The sequence below is a fragment of the Anneissia japonica genome, unplaced genomic scaffold (genome assembly GCF_011630105.1).
Source record: "Anneissia japonica isolate Jap-2015-1 unplaced genomic scaffold, ASM1163010v1 scaffold287869_len1821871_cov162, whole genome shotgun sequence".
Classification (NCBI taxonomy): domain Eukaryota; kingdom Metazoa; phylum Echinodermata; class Crinoidea; order Comatulida; family Comatulidae; genus Anneissia; species Anneissia japonica.
Window position 1 is genome coordinate 683613 of NW_022741034.1, and position 20809 is coordinate 704421.

General features: G+C 34.3%; 3 protein-coding genes across 5 annotated transcripts in view; 1 reads left to right on the forward strand and 2 right to left on the reverse strand.

The window, feature by feature from the left end:
- Positions 1-215: 215 nt before the first annotated feature.
- LOC117118469 (charged multivesicular body protein 6-B-like) lies at positions 216-5177 on the reverse strand. Its single transcript, XM_033263062.1, has 6 exons — positions 5035-5177; positions 4709-4818; positions 3430-3604; positions 2103-2168; positions 1478-1613; positions 216-1152 (listed from the first exon to the last, which is right to left on the reverse strand). The coding sequence occupies exons 1-6, from the start codon at positions 5101-5103 to the stop codon at positions 1091-1093; spliced, it is 618 nt and encodes a 205-aa protein (XP_033118953.1). The 5' UTR covers positions 5104-5177; the 3' UTR covers positions 216-1090.
- A 2163-nt stretch (positions 5178-7340) lies between these two features.
- On the forward strand, positions 7341-11749 carry LOC117118470 (FAD-linked sulfhydryl oxidase ALR-like). Its single transcript, XM_033263063.1, has 3 exons — positions 7341-7539; positions 9853-10058; positions 11047-11749. Exons 1-3 carry the CDS (start codon positions 7366-7368, stop codon positions 11207-11209), a joined length of 543 nt encoding a protein of 180 aa, XP_033118954.1. The 5' UTR covers positions 7341-7365; the 3' UTR covers positions 11210-11749.
- A 911-nt stretch (positions 11750-12660) lies between these two features.
- LOC117118467 (mismatch repair endonuclease PMS2-like) overlaps positions 12661-20809 on the reverse strand; it is a 16988-nt gene continuing 8839 nt past the window's right edge. The window contains exons 8-22 of one of the 3 annotated variants that reach the window (XM_033263056.1): positions 20500-20584; positions 20086-20165; positions 18553-18619; positions 17971-18085; positions 17475-17530; positions 16852-17339; positions 16562-16646; positions 16242-16341; positions 15798-15891; positions 15406-15479; positions 14646-14746; positions 14163-14269; positions 13906-14010; positions 13415-13450; positions 12661-13084 (exon numbers count right to left, since the gene is read on the reverse strand). In XM_033263056.1, coding sequence (XP_033118947.1) covers positions 13022-13084; positions 13415-13450; positions 13906-14010; positions 14163-14269; positions 14646-14746; positions 15406-15479; positions 15798-15891; positions 16242-16341; positions 16562-16646; positions 16852-17339; positions 17475-17530; positions 17971-18085; positions 18553-18619; positions 20086-20165; positions 20500-20584 — 1656 coding nt within the window. In that variant the 3' untranslated portion in view covers positions 12661-13021. The remainder of the gene's footprint in view (positions 13085-13414; positions 13451-13905; positions 14011-14162; positions 14270-14645; positions 14747-15405; positions 15480-15797; positions 15892-16241; positions 16342-16561; positions 16647-16851; positions 17340-17474; positions 17531-17970; positions 18086-18552; positions 18620-20085; positions 20166-20499; positions 20585-20809) is intronic. The other 2 variants (XM_033263057.1, XM_033263058.1) reach the window with 2 other exon arrangements.

Sequence of the window (20809 nt, forward strand, 5' to 3'; positions counted from 1 at the left end):
ATGTGTTATTCTCTAAAGAAGCATGATCCCTGATGTAATATAAAGAATTGTTCTACTGGAAAACCCAGCTTACAAGTCTTAGCTATATTGTCTATAATGACAACATAATAATAACATAGCCTTATATTATATAGTACAGTATTACAGTTGAACTTGCCTAAGTCAAATCCAAAATGGTATTGAAAAACTGGTTAACTTAGATAAAATTTGACTTACAGATTGTTAATTAATGGAAAACAACAATTTGGCATATAAAATAAGATCGATTTAGAAATTATTTGAGTTAGGCACAGTCGACTTTTTTAGGCAAGTTTAACTGTATTTAAAAAAAAACAACTCTTGATTTGAGAATACTCATAGTTTATTCTTTAAACAAATGTATTCTAATAATAATAACATATAGTAAAACAAAAACTAAAGTATATTATTTTTATCACATGCACAGTTTGAATTTCAAAGAAATTATTATTGCAAATTTTCAGTTATAGTTAAAGATGCAAATATTATTGTTTACCATTCTGGCTGCCATCCAAGGGTTGAATTCTAATATACACTTGTGTTACAGAATGTTGCTCTACTTTTTGTATAGCAAAGATACTGGTGTGTCAGTCAATGCAACATGTACATGGCAGGCAGTGCAGAGAGGATCTTCTACATTTTAAGGGCATTTTATTTTATACCTTCAAATATTTTGGACAAATCGTCTTACTGGATAATTTTGATTGGCAAATGAGAAATAATTACATTAGTTCCCATTCTATTCAGCGCCTTACGTGACTCAAGGTTGTCTCAACATGCACTATTATATAACTTAAAATTTGTATTATTGGCATATTTACAAAGGTGGGCAAATTTGAAGACACAACACATCAAATTTACAAAGTCTTTTAACTGGCCATGTTAAGACCCTACCCAGGCTCAAATTTTATTTGAAAAAAAAACATGTGACATGGCTAAATATGGTCATGATGACATCACATCATGACCATATATAGGCACACCATGACCATATATAGGCACATCATGACTATATATGGGCAGCATACAAGAGGTTTTCTTCAAAGGAAAGTTAATAATCAATGAGAGATGCTCACGAAGCTGGTACCATCTCCGCCTCCCTGTTTTTCTCTCGTTTCTCCTCCTTTTGAATTTCTGAAAAAGATAAATATTGAAAATGTTTTGTTGCCTGCTTTAGTATAATCATTACAAGACATCATCGCCATTATCATCATCACTATCATCATCATCATCATCATCATCATCATCATCACAATCATCATGATTATCATCATCATAATCAAGGATGCTTCATGTCCCCTGGCATTGTACATCTCACTTCCACCTCATTTGATCAAGTGTTATAAAGGTCAGTGTCCCAATATTTACGTTGCCTTTGAATAATTAATGAGATTCACTATTCCACGTGATGTAGATAAACATAAGCAGCGTTCTGATATACATGTATTCCCTACAGTACCTGGTAAATTGTCTGTGGGTACAGATGGGAGGTCAGGGATCGCTGCTTCCTCAGCTGCGGTGATCTCATTAAGTTCTTCCAATATGGCTGCCTCATCTTCATCTGTTAATCTGCCACTCAGTAAATCATCAATTTCCTAAATGAAAAGTAAAAGCTTTATTTGCTGAGCACCATTTTCGCCAACATTGAAATGAAAATTTCTGAGAACCTGGCAATGACCACTGGAGGACATCCAGAGGCATTTCACTAAGTTACCAATTTTGGCCAGCGCACGGTTTACTTTCTATATGTTATCTAGTCTTTAAAAACAAAATGCCAAAACAAAAACAAATTGACAATAGTGGCGCATAAAACCTGCAGTGTTTTTGGTTGTTTTGTTACTGTTGCTCTGCTGGATCTCCCTCTGTAAAAAGCTGAAAGTCTTCTGACGTTGGTGGTGCTGTTTCAAAATACGCCCGATGAAATGGTGTACAGCCTATGCTATGTAGAGGTGTCTAGTAGTATACGCATTTCCTTACATACTGGTGCATAGTAATGTCTAGAAGTTAAGGAATATCACCTGACCCAATACACACACGCAATAGCACTGATCATTTGTTATTCTTTATACACACAATGTACTTACATTTTGATATTCAATTCCTTCCCTTGTTTCATCCATTATCTTCTCAACATCTTCTAAAGACATGACCTACAAAAAGAACAAGATTATTAATGGCTTCTGATGAAATATGACAGAGGGTGCTCCAGGCATTTCTTGTTGGTAAAAATGAAGAATCAACATCACCCCATATTTTTACTGTATTCTTTCAAACAAGTTACCAAGAGTTACCTTTGTACTGGTGATTTTTACTGCTCATTTAGTTTCAGAATATTTGTTGAGGGCAGCTCCTTTAGATTAGCATATCCTGTGTAGCTCATCCAGGACAACCCATCTAAGGTAGCCCATTAATAGCAACCTATCCAGGGTAGCCCATTCATAGCCACCCATCCAGGGTAGCCCATTCATAGCAACCCATCCAGGGTAGTCCATTTCTTAGCAACCCATCCACAATAGCACACCCAGTGTTACTGCAATTTGTATGCTGGGTTTTACTGCTTTTATTTTATATGAAGTTACTTCTATGAGTACAATTATTTCATTTACATACTTATTTGCATTTAGTTGGTTGTCCGCACAGGTGTGCAACTGATGTTCTTTGTTTTTAATCAGTTGCAGTTTAGTTGTTCATGGGAGCACACTGCTTAGTAAACTCAACCATTATTTTGTTACCAGCTGCAAGTTTAGCAATAATTTTACTTTGGACTTTATTTTCCTTAATTTGGATTATTACAAGAATAAGAGTAAGGACCTTATTTTTTGTACATTAATTATAGTGTGAGCTGTGTTAATTTCATTTAATGGAGGAACTCTCAATTTGTTTTAAATAGACACAGAGTAGCCATATAGCATGCAGGGGCGTACATAATGGAGGGTGTGCGAGGGGCCCCTCCCAACTTTACCTTTGCACCCCCATCAACCCCCATCTCTATTCCACTAATATCATGAAATTTATGATAGCATATCCAGGGTAGCCCATTCACAGAGGCTGATAATGGTATCTCATCCAGCATACCACATTTTTATAAGGGTTCCTTCCCCGGGGCATTTTTTTCTTTAGTCTCTTTTCTAGTTTTTATTCCTTTTGTGACCTATGAAGAATAGCACTAGCCCATCTAGAGTAGTCTATCCAGGATAACCCAATTAGGGTAGCCCATCCAGTGTAACCCAACCAGGGTAGCCCCTCCCAGTGTAGAACATCCGGGGTAGCCCATCTGGGTTAGATCATCCAGATTGATTTATAGTAGCTAATCCAGGGTAGCCTATCCATTGTAAGACCATCCACTCTGCTCCATACAAGGTCCGGAAGCCTACAAAGCATACCATGTAAGATAACTGTTCAAATCCTTACTTGGTGCATTTTCTTGAGACTCTCATTACCAGCTTTCAGCCCTTCTACAACCTTCATCTCAATCTGAGCAAATTCAATCTCATCAACCATCTTCTCCAAGTTATCTAGCTGGCCATCTGTGTTTTTCAATAACTGTTCTTGATAACGCTTCTTTTTCAAAAGCAACATTGCTTTGCTGAAAAAAAGAAAATATGTAACAGATACAGTACAATTAAGCTCTATGAGAGTATTCCATATCATTGCAAACAGAATTCAGCGCCTTGAAAACCCAGGTACCGACTTATTACACACCTGGAAATAGAGATGATGTGCCTTAATGGTGATCAGCCTCTGACTGGGCCCACAACCTTCTGGTTGGAAGCCTATAGCCTGTTTGCTTGCTATACTAGGTGCTTCCACAAATAAGGCTTTCCATTCCAACACCAGGATATCGTCGCTAATTGTTAAACTGAATTAGCATAGAATCTGGCAGTATTGTATACTTTGGTACAGAGAAGGCATAATAATTTTCCTCATAACTTTGGCAATAATAAAGTTGATTCCAGTAATTGATCAATCATTTTAAAGTTTATAATGTGAAGAATAAGAATATTAAGTCATATTTAATTTTTAAGTCATAATTAATGTCGAAAATGTCGAAATATTGAATCCCAACACGATGGTGTGCATATTAATTCAAATTCAAATAAAAATTTTGTTAAAAGATTAAAGATTGTTGAAAAACAGGTCTCAAACTGGAAGGATTTGGAATTAGGTGGTCTCAAATTGGAGGGTGAACTCTGTTGTATTTAATTGAGTAGGAAAGCTGTTCAATTAACCATCTATGGCCCTGCTCCTCAAACTTTTTCAGGTGGCAACCCAGTTTTAGATCCCGTATTACATGGCGACCCATAATATTCATGACCGTCATATACCACAAGGTCCTGTTAGTGTATGTGTTGATTACTTAGGCCTACTTGAAGCTCAATAAAAAATTACAACAATTATGTTAGTTAAAATGAATGTACATTTCAAAAACTGCAGAAAAGCTGAAGCTCATAACAATTTCTAGAACAACTGCAAAACCGTCAGCATTTTCCCAAAGGTTCTTATCAATCCTTAGACAATATGTTTTGAAAAGTGCTTTACCAGAATCTGTCTTTTTGTCAGAAAGTCGAGTGCCCCCATGAAATGTTTTGGTAACCCAAATTTGGGTCGCGACCCATAGTATGAGAAGCAGGTATCTATAGAATACTGCATATACATGCAACACCAAGTTGTATATTATAATATTGCTTACTCTTTCTTGCCATCTTTAAGAAGCTGCTTGGCAACAACTCTTTCTTTCTCCAAGTTTTGTTCAATCTTTCTCTGATACTGTTTTAATTTATCTCGCTGCTGCTTTAATTGCTGGAAAAGAAAATATACATAAAGACATTTTTATTATAAATAGATTAATTCCTGGTTTAAGAAAAAAGCGTTAGCTTACCTATACAAAATACCGATTAAGTAACCCTGTTAGAAATAGCAGTTTTGTAGATTTTGTTAAATAAGCCTGTACTGCTCTTTATCTTGGTGTTTGACTACAGTAAGTCCTAACTTGTTGAGAATGTAATATATACTCACGAGTACTGCCTTGTCCTGCTCAGTAATCCTTGATTCTGGTTGCTTTTTTTTGCCAAACAGAGCACCCATGATGGTGGATCTGCTAACAGTCCACGAGTCCTACATAGAAAATATAATACATTGCACTCTCCAATTCCAGACCCCTCTAATTCGAGACCACTTTTCCAAAGAACCAAATTACAATCTTCCATATATTAACAATAAGCTAACCCTCTACATAGAGACCAAACTCCGAGTCCACCCCAAATTTTCAGGTCCCAAATGTGGTCTCGAATCAGAAGGCGAACTGTATGGGTAAATAGAAGGGGGACACATGCCACTTAATCTTCCCTTGATGTGAATTTACTGAAGATCAGAGTAAGTTAGAATCTGTTCAGCGACGTGCTATAAAATTTATTCCGGAATTAAGAAGCCAATACCTATGAACAACAGTTAGAAACTATTCTTTTACCAACACTGAAGTTTAGAAGACTCAGCGGTGACATGATTAATGTGTATAAATATATACAAGGCTATTATTGTAAAACTATAGAAAGTTTGTTCATGATTATTCCTGGTTCACAGACAAGAGGTCATACTTATAATAAGATTTATAAGCAAAGAGTTCTTTCTCGCACAAAGAGTTGTCAATGTATGGAATAGTTTACCTGATGAAATTGTATAACGGCGCAGTCTATTAATGTTTTTAAAATTACATTGGACAAGTATTGGTCTAGGCATCCTCTTAAATTCAGTGTATATCTGCAGTGACATGATTAATGTGTATAAATATATACATGGCAATTATTGTGGAGCTATAGAAAGTTTGTTCAGACAAGAGGTCATACTTATAATAAGATTTATAAGCAAAGAGTTTGTATATATTTGGTATTTATATTTCAACCCCAGTCTTATCAGGAAATTGCAGTATGTCTCCGAATCGCTAACCCTTTATAGTCAGTGCAAGAGAATCGAAAATTGCAGAGCGGTTAACAGGCGTAGTTTCGCTTTCAACCGTAACCCCCTGTTACCTGAATGTCAATTTTGTCGTCTTACTATTAACAAAGAGCAGATGAGGTACACCGAGTTAAAATTGCCATGTTCAGTGTAAGATTAGGGTTGTAGGTCCCACTAACAATTTTAAACAAAGTATTTAAAAATGTTTTGTTTTTTCAATAAGAGCCGCCCAATCACTTAATATTACCTAATTACTATATAATTAATATTTCATTAACGATATTAAAGTACATACACAATTAATATATTAAAATATACCAACACTGAAGTACTTTATATTCTTTTACTTACAAATTAACAGTTTGTAGGCCTGGCCCCAGCTAGCCTGTGCATTGCACTAAAAAGAATTATGAGAAATTTACACACTTATCATATTTACAATTTGGTCATCAAAGTGACCTGGAACTTGGTGGAACTTCATTTACTGCACAAAATTGAGGTCTTGGAATTTCAGTTAATTTACCAGTGAAAGGCAGGCAAGTATTTACTGACCTCCAGCCTAGGCCTTGGGTGATCCAGTGGTGTCCCCGTTGATACTCACTTTTGCTGGCTTCACAATGCCCTAAAACTAAGCCTAGGTAGAGTAGCCATGCATGGTTACCCTAGGTGAGGTTGTTTAAATTAGTTGTTTATAGGTCAAAATGCCAGGTAACGATAGCTAAAATACCAGACTACAAATTCAATTGAAGTAATTTTATTTTTAAACAATGGAACATGGTATTTATCCGTGGTTTATTTAGCACACTTGAAACTTACCAAATCTCTTTTGCAACTTCTGTTTTTTTTTTTCTGAAAACCCCAGTTGGTGGCGCTGTTGAAATACAATTTAGGGATTTCCCCTAAAATGAGGCAATTAAATTTTTTCAGGCTCCTAATAATAATAATGTTATATTCACATGCATGGTATGAAAAATTTAATTTGGAGAAATGCTTCACTGATATGCAACTAGGTCTAAAGCTTTATAGTACATGTGTTTCAAAGTTGATTTTTTTTCTAATACAGTATATTCGCTATTGGTGTATGAATGTACTTGTAACTTGCTATGTCACAAGATATACAAAAAATATTACAAACAGATCGACCCATGTATTTGAAGGTTTTGTAAAAAAGTCAAAAACCATACATAAGCAAAAAAATATATTAAACACTCGAAAATGAAGTGAAATTATCTACCAACAATAAAATATCAGCAACAACAAAAGAACTACTGTGGTAACAGTATACTGAATTACGGTATGGTGCGAACGCGTTTCGCTACTGTGTTGACGAGTGTTCATGTACCTTTGACGCAATTAGACTATTGGAAGGATGATCTGACGCAATAAAAATTAAAGATGGCAGCCTCCAGAGAGAACTACGATGCTGGTAGTTCACATCATAATACAAATGAATTTGCATCACATGCTGGACAAGGAACAAAGAAACAAAAGCCATGTAGAGCATGTACAGATTTCAGGTCATTTGCAAAAGCTCGAGGTATGACTTTTTCAGTGTCGGAGAGTGACAAGGTGAGTTTAGTGACTTCTTGTTGCTGGCTTCGAATATAATAGGCTTAGCTTAGGCCTAGGTACTAAGTAGTGGTAGAGAGGGAGCCTGGCCCTCTTTAGTTTTAGGCAAGTATTTTTTATACTAAAATAGATTTAAGAATCCGCATTATTTTGGTAATTCATTATTTTTCCTGACAATGCATGTTTCTGCCATCCACGAACTTGTCACACTCACATGAGCCGAGCATGTGGCGGTTGGTAACTGTGTGTTCTTTGATCTTATCCGACAACATTGACAGTGCTTTTCTTTGTAAAAGAACGACATATTCAGTGTTGATGCAGCTAGTTTTACCTAATCGCTGAATGTATGAGCCTTGGTGTGTATAGCAGGGTTGCCATTTGGCTTTTTTGACGGCCAGATTCCTCAAATCTGGCCGTATAAAAATTTGCCTGGCCGTAACATTTAAAAAGTCACGGCCAAACTATATTTGGCCGAATTTGACCGAATTTTTGAAAAGTTTACATTTTTTCCAATATAGGCCGTAAAATAAATGTAGACTTGTTTTGGATATTTTGTTTCTGTTAGCTTAAATTCTATATTTGATTCTAATCTTACCTTTGTTTGTACTTGCACTAAACACTTTTAAAATCTATGTTCCCCGATTATGCCGATTTGACGTAAGAGAGTTTATTTAAAAGATAGCAGTTACATTTAATAATTTAAATTATTCGGGTGAAATACATTGTTTATGAAGTTTATCCTCGTTTAAGCTTTATGAAGGAAGTTCATTGCAAGTTTGTACCATATGTGTGTCTTTGTATATGTTCCATCTTACTAGTGGAGGTTCCATCTCTTTTGAATTTCTTTTGAATATAAATTAAATACTGTACTTTTAATAATTAATTTATTATTACCCACTTGAATTGTATAGCCCTAGGTGCTTCAGTGTTCTTTATGTAGAGCGCCATATATATGCTCGATGTGATCGTACGGGTCCGATGGCACCTCCAATTTCAAGCAAGTGTTACAGAGACTTCTTCGAAGTTACTCTGGAGTTAGGTTGTATAATTATGAGAATGAAGAAGATAATTCTGATAGCAACATTGATTTATTATTTTAAGTACTGCGACAATAACATTCAGAGGCGAATTTAGAAAGTTTAGATAAAAAGTATTTAGGCCTATTAAAGTTTTCATAGGTTTGTTTTAACCCCAGTTTGTGTCACCATAACTATGTAACTTAATTCATTCCAATTAAAGAGAGCCACGGATTTGCCAATAACAGGCCCTTAATTTTTTTGCTATAGATCGACTACAATGTACATTAATATTTAACACATTTAAATCAAATTTAGATCAATCTTAATATTGTGATTTTAAATAGCGGAGGTGGATTTAAGATGGGTGGTAAAAAAAAAAGAAAGAAAAATTGATCGCCGAAACGCATCAGGTTATTTTCAGGTGTCTAGAAAAGACAAATTTCCTCTAAAGATGGTGTTATCTCGTTCGGACCCACTTTCGCCCCTCCCCCCTTTTTTCCGGCCCCGGCTCCTCCCCCTTTCGGACATCTCTGGATTTTCCCCTGAATTACCTTACATGCCAGCAACTAAAGAACATAGGCGATTTATTTTTAACATTGTTTTGTGTATATCATTTGAATTTCATCAATTTCAAACGAATGACCGCTGATTTTTGTGTCATTTTTGTAGTATTTCAAATGAATGTACCCACTGTTGTCTTCTAATCGGATTAAAATCTGGCCGAATTTTGGCCGATATCGAAAAAAAGTTTGGCCGAATTTGGCCGCGAGATGGCGTGTGTTTGGCCGTGAAGCCTGTCGACTATCTGGCAACCCTGGTGTATAGTGTGGATGTGCTGTGCGCATAGCAACGACAGATTACTTAAAAGGTCTAGGGCCTAGCCTAACCATGGAGGTTTCAAATTACCTAACTTTGATTAGCTTCTGTGTCTTCCTTAAGTATGACAGCACTATGCTTCGTAAGTAAATAAACAAAATGACATGAAACAAAAATAAAATAGCAAATAGATTTCAAAAGGATTTTAGGTAGGTTGGCCCAGACTTAATATTAACTAAGAAGCATGGTCCCTTCCATATTAGGTAGGTACCTAATCGTGACATTACACTTCCTTGTTTTGGTCATTGTTCAATGATGGGCTTACACTGCCTTGTCAGGATGTTGGGTTTTAAAAAATATTTAGAATATTTCTGATATTCAAAATAATTGATTGATATACATTAATATACAGATTAAAGGTCAAAGAAAGATAATTTCTGTAAGTTATTTCTCAACACTATGTTTATTCTTTTTTCAGACGAGAAATGTCCAAGAAGCAGTAGATCCTGAATGTCCATTGGACCGAGAAGAGCTGGGCTCCAATACCTGGTCATTCCTACACACGATGGCAGCATATTACCCAGACAACCCAAGTACAACTCAACAAAGCGAGATGAAGCAATTCATCCACCTCTTCTCCAAGTTTTTCCCATGTAACGAGTGTGCTGAAGATTTAAGAGAGAAGTATGTAAAAAGTTTTCAACAAACTTTTATGCCTATTAGATGCAATCTTATTTTTGTTTTTGTATATTATATTATAATCATCACGTGGTTCAATTAGGCCATACAAATGTTCAAATCTGGAAATATCCTAATTTATTATACTTTTTTCATTCCATTCCAGTAGCGTTAGTTTGACTGTCACAATGTTGAGAATAGGTATTATATAATATTTATAAAATATAAGATATATAAATGAACAGAATCACATCCAATACACTTCTGGTGCAGTTTATGTGAAAAAAATCTATATGCTTCATCAACTGGGGCTCTCCATTTAGCAGCAGATAATCTTAGTTTGGTTCCTTTATCTTAAAAGACTTGCGTTTCTGAGCTAGAGTACACCACTCTTGAGGTGACACCATCAAATATCCTTTTTCAAGTTCAAATTTGCCTAGTTTTTCAATAAGTGATTGTGAATCTTGTGGGTTGTAAAGTAGGAGCTTTACAAGTTTGTGTGATGTTTTCAATTGTTCATCAATGCACAGAGTTGCAGGCAGTGTGTTGAAATTTCGGAAGTGTTGAAAAATATTCTGTGCAATATCACTGCAGTGTTCCATATGAACACAGTTCAGTCCTATAATTCTTAGCTAACTTTTTCTAGAAATAAATTTCAACTTATTTTTCTTGTTGAAAATTTCAGTATGCTTATGTGTGGTGCAAAGAGACAGCTGTATTTTTTGCCTTATAAATCGATTGATTGATTGATTCATTCATTGGCAGTTTTTTGACCTCTTAAGTACTGGAAGTTTTACAGTCCTCAATTAGAAAATTTATTATTATAGAGAATCATTAGAAAGATGACCGTCTTTATTTACTATGCAAGTTCTTAAATTATCTGCCAGCCAGTGTAAGGGTCTATGTGAAGAATAGTGTGTCGCTAGGGTCCCATTTCCTTTTGAAAATGCGCCTTGAAAAGCAGTATGTTTACATCATGCTTTTAATTTTCCAGGTTGAAGACCAATGAACCAGATACAAGAACTCAACACAAATTATCACAATGGCTCTGCGGACTACACAACGATGTCAACAGACGATTAGGAAAACCACAGTTTGATTGTTCACAGGTCAACGAACGGTGGCGTGACGGATGGAAAGACGGGTCATGTGATTGACGACTGACAAGCTCTCTCATTGGCCGAGACAATGCAATCATAACAAATTGACAGATGGGTTTATATATATTAAAATCATTGGTTTAAAAAATCGGATTCTATTAGCATTCATATATTTTGTTCATGGTGAAATTACTTGGTTAATACATAAATATATTGAGTATCAATATACTATATTTAAATATTAGTAATACTGTAGCTATAATAGTTTTTATACCAATATGGTTTTATTATCATCAGCAATAAGCCTTTAAAAATTGGGATATTTTAGTGCCAGTTGATCCTGAAACTAAGAATATTTACTGTTGTCTGACCAGGATAGGGAAATTACCATTAATCATGTAAACTCATCTAACCTATGCCAGCATAAAAAAACTGGTGTTAAATTGTAAATGATCAAGATGATACTAAAACATTTCAAACATTTTCTTACAATATCGATTATGTAATATGATCTTTAGGTTTTCCTATTAATTTACTTTGTAATACTAAAACCATTATAAAATTATTTTTTAATAAAGTTTTTAGATTGAATTTAAAGGCTTGTTAAATCTGTCTTTTCTTCCACCTTTTGGTTCTTTGCTAATTATTGGCGGATCCAAGAATTTAAAATTGATGTCCTGGGAAACGGATGGAGCATCCAATCTCAGCCACTCTGCTGCCTTTTCCTAAAGATACACACTTACTAGAATAAATTGTAACATAAGAAGGCAATTCTTTGCTCCTTCTTAACCTACAGTAAAATTATTAGAATGTATGTTCTACATCTGGTAGACCAATGAATCTATATTGCAATCATAGCAAGGATATCCTACTTACATTTTAATTATTATTATTATTTTTTATTATTATTTTTATTATTATTATTTTAAACACTCACAAAAGTTCACATGTACAGGTACCCCTCAGTTGGGATGTTATTAAAAACGATTTCCCATATAAATACTTTAAGAATCTCTAATGTGTCCTATAGACGTTACATTTCATGTTTGTGCGTCTCCTGATAAAGTCCAATGTGTGGATGAAAGCCAGAGCTAATAAATATCAGGCCCAAAAAAAAAATTAAAATATTTGTTTGCCCTCCTCTGCCTGCCCCTACCTCACTTAAAAAAAATAGAGGCGGAAAAACAAAAACTTAAAAAAAGTGAGTGAGTTTATCTTTATTTTTTGCCCGATGCCCTACAAATTAGTTTAAAGTTGTTGTCTGATGTAAAATATTGCCATTCTAGGCCTCTATGGGTTATTTTTATTCCATCTGATGAGTATCTTAAAAAAAATAAAAAAATTTCCACTCGCCCCTTTATATCATTTTGAAAAAAGAAGGGCATTCAAACAATTTATTTTTTTAGGCCTTGTAAATGTCTCCCTTCAATTAAAGACCACTTTTGGTACTGCACAGTACCGACTGCATAGCACACATGTTCAACAAAAAACATTTGAGATGAAATCATATTTTATGATAAATTTTATTGCTTTTTCATCTACATAGCAAAAACCACTGTTTAAAAAAATATTGATTTAGTTGTAGACAATAATTAAAGAATAATCAAATACATTATTCTATATCAAATTCTTTCGCTTCTTAGTACTTGACAAGAGCTATGAATTTTTGAGCCTGTAAGTGCAGTAAGTTGAAACACAGAACAGTATTAATTAGTAGTAGGGATTGTCACCTACAAGTACAACAGTGATATATATTCGCTGTTGGGAATACTTAGTGCATTTGTTTGCTTAAAGTCCCACAAACGTGACCTTAGCAACAATATCCAAGGGGTGGAGCTTAGTGCAAAGATCCACTGAATCGCATACTAATTAATCTGGCAACATCTTTAAATTAATCAAGTGGCGCATTGTAGGTCGACCATGAGGACAGTTCTGAAAGAGAAAAGGAGAAAGGTTTTTTTGATGCATTGCATTCAGATTGTATTATTATGCTAAGATTGTATTGATAAACTTAAGTTACTTTTACAAAACTGAGATAAAACTATGAATAACTGACCATATTTAGATACTGAATATTAAATTTTAAAAAGTTACAATAATACATTTCCCTCTGGTTCCTTTTACTCTTCAAACATTTCTTGGAATGGAATTGGTGCACTATATAAATCTTTTTTATTTATTTTTACTATATTCCTGCATATTGCACTTGATTAAAGTAACAGGTCTATGTTTTAATGCTTTTAATAAAAATATGAAACTCACCCATGGTTGGTCAATTTCTCCCATGTGATGAACAAGCTGTAAAAAAAAGAGAATTTTAAAACTTAAGAGGGAATTTATTTTTAGTGTGGCAATCATAATTATGATGCAGGGGGCCGATGTCCCCAACGAGAGAAATGCGGGTGTGGTTGGGTTTTGCTCAAAATTTCTCAAAAGTGTTTTGGGGGGAAAATATGACTAATTTAGGGGTTTCAAATTTAGAATTTTATATGTAGAAAATTTATATAAAATTTGTTTCTCCCGGACTTGGGCCCTTGTCCCCAGCCACCACCACCACCACCACCCTTATGATGTCCTGTAATTTTGATCAGTTTTCATTTATGTATACAACTACCCTCTACTATAAAGTTTTGAATCATTCTTCTGCAGTCAGTCAGTATACACAGCCTGGTTAAATTTTAAGGGTTTTAAAAAAAAAATACAGTTTATAATTCACAACTTTGTGTAATCATTTTAAAATTCTTTACATTTACCTTCTTCATATCGGATTGATTGAGTGCAGTTCCTATCATCACTGAACTTCGACAGGCTCTGGAGGCAAACATTTGCCGAACACGTGAAGGACGGCACATAGTTCCCTAAAATAATAACCAAAACCACAATAAAGTCTGCTGCCATTTATTGACTTTTGACCTCTGTGTATTAACTACAATTATTATCATCGTACATTGTCATCTTGTATGAATACTGCCATCTAGTGATAATAATTAGATATTTATAATATACTCACTGGTGCATCCATTAGCATGAAGATCATCTCATTAATGTCATCTGTGCCGAATGTCCAGTTTTTGCTGATTGGTAATGAAACCAACTTAACTTTCTGTGTTAATGGTGCTAAAAAATATAAAATTAGGAAAATAAGAATTTAATCAGCTGAACTGTTTACTTAAAGTCATAATTAAACAATGTCATAAACAGTGGAGATTGGTAAGATCAATAATAAAAGAAGTGATAGCAAGAATAATTTATACAGTATTATGTAGTTTCGGTAATGAATTTCATGTTTGGTTGTTGTCCACACTATCAAATTTTCTTGAACAAAATAAACTGTAGTATGGCCATATATAGTCATGATATGCCTATATATGGTCATAATGTGATGTCATCATGACCATATTTAGGTATGTCACATGTTTTTTTCAAATAAAATTTAGCAGTCTGGACAGTAATGTTACATTAATATGAATACAACAATAATCGATATACTCACCATCTTCTGATATCTCAAATTCAAAGCCATTCTTTCGAAATATATCAATATTATCCATAAGTATAGACTCATTTACAGCTGTTAGTTCAAGCCTCATGGGTCTGGAATAAAAGCAAAACCAAACATTTAGTTAAATGTGTATGTACATTATGAACCATTAAAAAAATATAGTTGACAGATTTGGCAAAATATTTTGAAGTGAAAAAAATGGATGATTTCCTTCCAAGCAGCATGGATGATTGAAATGCTCCCTAACATAGTTATTAACCATCTTGCATCGTACGGGACGGTCCCGCTTTTCAAAGTGATTTTGAATGAAACATTTTGCACAAACACATGCATGATCATAAATTTGTCACGCATTTAGCACAACTCTATGCGTGATAACGAATTATCACAAATTCAGTGGAAAATGTATTTAAAATTAAAAGAAATTTGTTTTATTAACAATATAAAAATAGTCATGCAGTATCTTGAGCCATTAGAGAACTTTCATTATCTCATTCGAGAATTAATTCACCGACGAAATTTCTCTTTCTCGACCAAAGCAACCCAGCCAACCACGCACTTAGTAGAATCTAAGATGCGCGTGCAGGCTTGCGCGTTCATTGTCACAGCCAACAGTTGATTATGTGACTGAAACTCGGACTCAGCCAGGGGTCCAGGGGCGGACTAGAAAATTCAGATCTGAGTTTTCTAGAGTGACACCCCAGAAACCATATGTATTATATTAATTACTTAATATATTAATTTTTCTTACTGTATTAGCTTCTGGCTTTGTAGAGTAGTTGTTCTTTGAAATGTTTCAAAGTTGAACTTTTCATCGGTTGCATGCTAAAGAAAAAATTTACTTTCATTAAAACATTAGTAGAAAGCATATAAAAATTTACATACAAAAATGTGCAATAAAGCATGCAGAAATAATGCCGAATGTTTAAAATTGATAAAATTAAAATGTTTGCTTGCCAAACTTTTATCACTTCAATATTTTTATACAGTATATTGACAGAATGTTTTCATATGCTTGTGGTTCTTAAAAATCATTCACTATCCAATTTCAAGGCCCAGTCCAGACTATCAAATTCATGATGACATCGTATCGTAGAACAGTTTTTTGTAAAAGAATATTTTATAGTGTGGAGTATAACTAACCTGGTCAATAATGAAAAGGTCACTCTTCAGCTTTGCAATAATGAACCCCAGATTAAATTGACCAAGGATCTCCATTTTGCAAAACATGTCTTTGCTATTGAGGAGAAAATGAATGAAAAGAAACATCAAGATATATGGCTGATAGTCTGTAAATAATATGATTACCTTGATGAAACAACTAGAGCCAATCTTTTTAAAGGAAAGTTCCTCTTTGGACACTTAGCAATAGTCGAATAATCCACTTACAAATATGTATTCGGGAAATTTCTTTCTTTTTTACTTTGTTTATGCATGCCCTATTTGAGGTGTGCCATCCCAAAGCCAGCGTACTGTGGCTAAATATTAAGCCGAGTAATTAGCATATGAATTGGCAGTATGGTATACTTTAGCACAGAGAAGCCACAATACTTTGAATCACAGGTGGGCAGGGTGCGGCTTATTTACCTAATATGACGAACAAGCTCACTTTCAGCAGCGGTGTTATCAGCTGGAATGATTGAAGCATGGAATGATCCAACATTGGCATCAGATCCCGAAACAACTTCTATAAAATGAAACAAAATATCATAAGATATTAACAATAAAAATAATCCAGGATTAATGTAGTGCTCAATATAATAGTATTATAATAAAAATGAATATTAATTATATAAGTAAACAATTCAATTAATCTTAGGTGATTAAGCACATAATTCTATAATGACTGAAATAATTGCAAAATAATAATAACAATAATAATAATGATAATAGTAATTGATTATTACCTTCTGTAACAAGACATTTTTTAAGACCTTCAAAACTAAACGGAATGGTTACATTCTTTTTCAAAACTGTGGATGCTTCATCGACCTTGTATAAAAAGAAAACAATGGGAATAAGATAGTAGAAAATATATAAAATTCATAAATGGTAATTTACAATCATGTATAAACTCACATTATTAAAGCTTTTATTATTATACATTTGTATTTAAATATAGTTTATTAATAATCATTAAAATTATATACTTACATTTATATATAGTTTATAATAATCATGAATATTATATACTTACATATATATCTAGTTTTTGTTCACTAATTCCTCTGTTATCGACAGCTTCAAATGAATCTTCACTTTTTAACTTAACATCAGTAGATGGTCTTTCTAGATCTCCACTTCCACTGTGATCACCAGCCAACACTGGTGAATCATGAAAACTGTTTGTCAAGGAACTTTGTGAACTCTCTTGTTTGAGCTCTTTGAAACTTTTAAAGTTCTCTACTTTTATGATGCATGATTGTTCTGATGTTGGTAATGAAATCTCATGATTGCCTTTACCATCTGCTGTTTTATAGGATTCATTTCCATCAGTTTTTCCATTAAATTCCTCATTGTTGGTTTCAATAACATCTAAAACTGTATTGTCCTTTGGGTTGATATCAATAATGTTAGAGTACGAGAGCTCATCAACTTTCTCTGGACTGCCTGCTGAAATATCGTCACTGGTCTCATTGTCAGATTGTGATGGTAACCGTGTGAAGAAATTATCAAGTTTGGGACCTCCATAAATGAAATGAACATTACATATTTTATTAAATTCTATTTAAATATGTTCTATTAAAAATGCTACCTATTTTTAACATTTGTTACTTAAATTTTAGAACTTAAGGAGGGTTGAATAAAAAAATAACTTACATTTAGATTTCTTTTCAAGTGTGTCATTTTTCTCTGCATCTGGATGAGAGAAAGATCTGGAATTGAAAAAATAAATCAAATTATATTAAGTAAATTAAGTACTGTGAAATTAAATTAACTCCCCTGTTTTAAATTGGGACAGTCAATCTCCAGCTTTTTATGAAATTGTATTGCATTTTTCAACATGCTCATGGGCCATGCTGTACTTCTTTTCCAAATGATATCGCAAAGGGAGTATACGGAAGGAATGGAACATGGGACACAAATACCTTCATAATATATACAGTGGTTAACACCAGTTTTAAACAACTGAGCTACACTTCAAAGGAATTTCTAAATAATGTGACACACTAGGTAGTGAGTTGTCACTTGTAAAATACACAGCGAAGAATAAACACTAACTCATTACGTTAAGATTCCCTTTATTCTTTTATTCTCACACTGTTGTAAAATCATCCTGAAACACTATAAATAAAACCTAAACCATATTCAATACCTTTTCAAATTAGATAAAGTAGCTTTGGTAACCTTTGACATTGGTTTTTCTCCAGATCTTACAATTTCCACTGAATCACATTTCATTCTACTAGTAAAACTACTTGGTAATAAATCTGAAAAGCAAAGAAATAGTACTATTAACTTGTAAATGGTATTCTAGAGACTGCAACACAAAATGGTTTTGCCAATTACACAAACTCTAGTGTGTGGATATATAGTTTAGACACTTGATGTCCAATCCCAGAGTATTCAAATCCTGTACAATTTTAGGATTTTTTGTCACAAATTAAAACCAAATCAACTCCTTAAGTTTGTGATTAGAGTTTGTATATAGTGCATGATGAACTCCTTAAGCTCCTGATATAATCAGTCAGTAGAGCAATAATTTCAAGACATGAAAAAACCTGCTGCAGTATCTTTTCATCTTGTAACTGAATGAGAATTAAAATAATATACAACTATACATTTTTACTTGTAGTTCTGTACCTCAATGATCATATTAGAAAGCATTAGTTGTCAATTACATGACCTTGTTAAATGTTGGAACATGTGAACTAAGTTTTCTCTAAAGGTAACTCACTAGATTTCATAGGCTGTTTTAGTTGGTAGGTACTGGACAGTGGTTCAAATAGTTTTACAAGTGAAGTCTGCAAAGATAAAGTCAAATTCTGTTAGTATACAAAATACTATGTATACTAGTATAGTGCAAACTATAGCCACAATCACACTGGATTTAAAATAGGGAAATTTTTACCGAGACTGTGGGTAACATTCCAATGGGTAAACTTCCTGTCGTTCACACTGGGATTTATCGACGTGGTTAGTTTTACCACAGGCCATGGTGAAACTAACAATTCGTACAGATTTAACTATTAGGGGCGCTAAATCGTGACGTTCACTTCCGGTATGTGTGGCAAAACAATTAACGAAAGCGCACGCGCGCGGCATTTCGACAGGCTATGGATTGTCTCACCAAGACCTAGCACATTTATTAATGCTCCATATAAATCGGCCATTGAAACAAACCGAGTAAACAAGTGAAAAAAATGACAAAATTACTCAAAATCAAGACACTAGCAAACACGTGCGAAATTAATCAAGATGGTTGTGTGTGACGTTTTATTCCAGGTCACAGCTCATGCATAATTGCCTGACAGCCTGAGGAAGGTCATTCACTGTGATGACTTGGGAAGTTTACCCGACTCGCGCTGTTCGCATTGGACTTTCCTGCTAGGTAAAACTAACCTGGTCAGTTTTCCTGGGCAAGCGGGACTCGGTTAAATTAACCGCGCGGCTTGGGTAAGTTTCCTGTCAGGTAAACTTCCTGACCTGACTAATTATGGTAAAACTAGCCAACGTGTTGGTTAGTTTTACCAAAAGAAGTCCAGTGCGATTGTGGCTTAAGACAATCGTTTACACAGTGATTTTGATGTCATGAGGATGAAGATTACTTTATAAAAAGTTAGAATTCGATTAGAATTTTATATAAGTCAATGTAAATAGCGTCAGTTGTAATTCAATTACAACTAGAGTAAAATTTAGATATTTTAATAGCGTAATGCTTTCAGTACTAGTAATAAATCAAAGAGTTATACTTTTGTCAGGTGACTCAATTTTAATCATTTGTGTATGATGACTGACCCAGAAGTTAAATCTACTTAGGGCTATGTTCACACACGACAGCTAATGGCTAGCAGGATCCGAAAACTTGCTGACATTTAGCTGCTGTGCGTTCATACCAGAAATCTCGATCCGGATACCAAGAACATGATCATTGAATCACTGGCCAATAGGAAACTGGAAATGGGAAACGCGTACGTGTGATTGGTTGATGATAGAAACGCACGCAACTTGCTAACCGATAGCGCTCGCTAATTGTTAGTGTATCCAGATCCTGGTAACAGTTAGCGCTAACTGATCAAGCGTTCACACATGGGTGCTAACGGTCAGCGCTAACGGTTAGCTTCCAAACCGGATACTAGGGCTCTCCTGTGAACCTGACCTATGTTGAAGTGCCTTCAGTAAGCTGGTATATAATCTAGTATAGCTGAGTTAAAAATCATCATTGTATTAAAACTGTTTATAGTAACATTACCTATATATTTATTATTACCTTAATGACTGCCAACAAAGTCTTTTCTTCTTGTACAAGTATTTTTCGTTTATCTGGTGTTAAATTTACATCAACATAATCTGAAATGAAAAATGTCTGAATGCATAAATCAACACAGTATTACCAAAACACACCTACACATTTTTTAAGAAATAACAATTGCATGATCAGGTTCTCTACTGAGAGTTTGGGGTTTAAAAGCTCACAGAGACAATTTGCTTGTGTATTTGGTCAAGCTACTTTAACAAAATTTGTCTCAATCCATGGATATAGTAGGACTAGACTGGATATTAATGACTACAAATGCTCAAGCCAGGAAAAAAAAAAGAATTGCATATCATATGGATAATAGTTTTCTCAATCAATCTGGCAAATTATATAGCACTTAGCTGACTACTTTCTTACACTTATTACCTTTTTGTAAAGTTATGTTGAGTACTACCATCGGATATTGATGCCTGTTGTACATATGGTAAACTTCATTTACAAGCTTTGATACCTGAAAATAATACAAAAAATAGTACACTACATAATATAAAGTTATGCACCTTTATATTAGTTTGAGGACATTGTATATTGAACTAACATGATAAGACAGCAATAAACACTGCAGTACCCGCTGCTTACTTGGACTCGAATTCAACCCTGGCCATCAGGCGCAAGCTCGGTGGTCTAGAGGTATGATGCCAGGCTAGTGATCTGGAGATCGTGGGTTCGAGTCCCA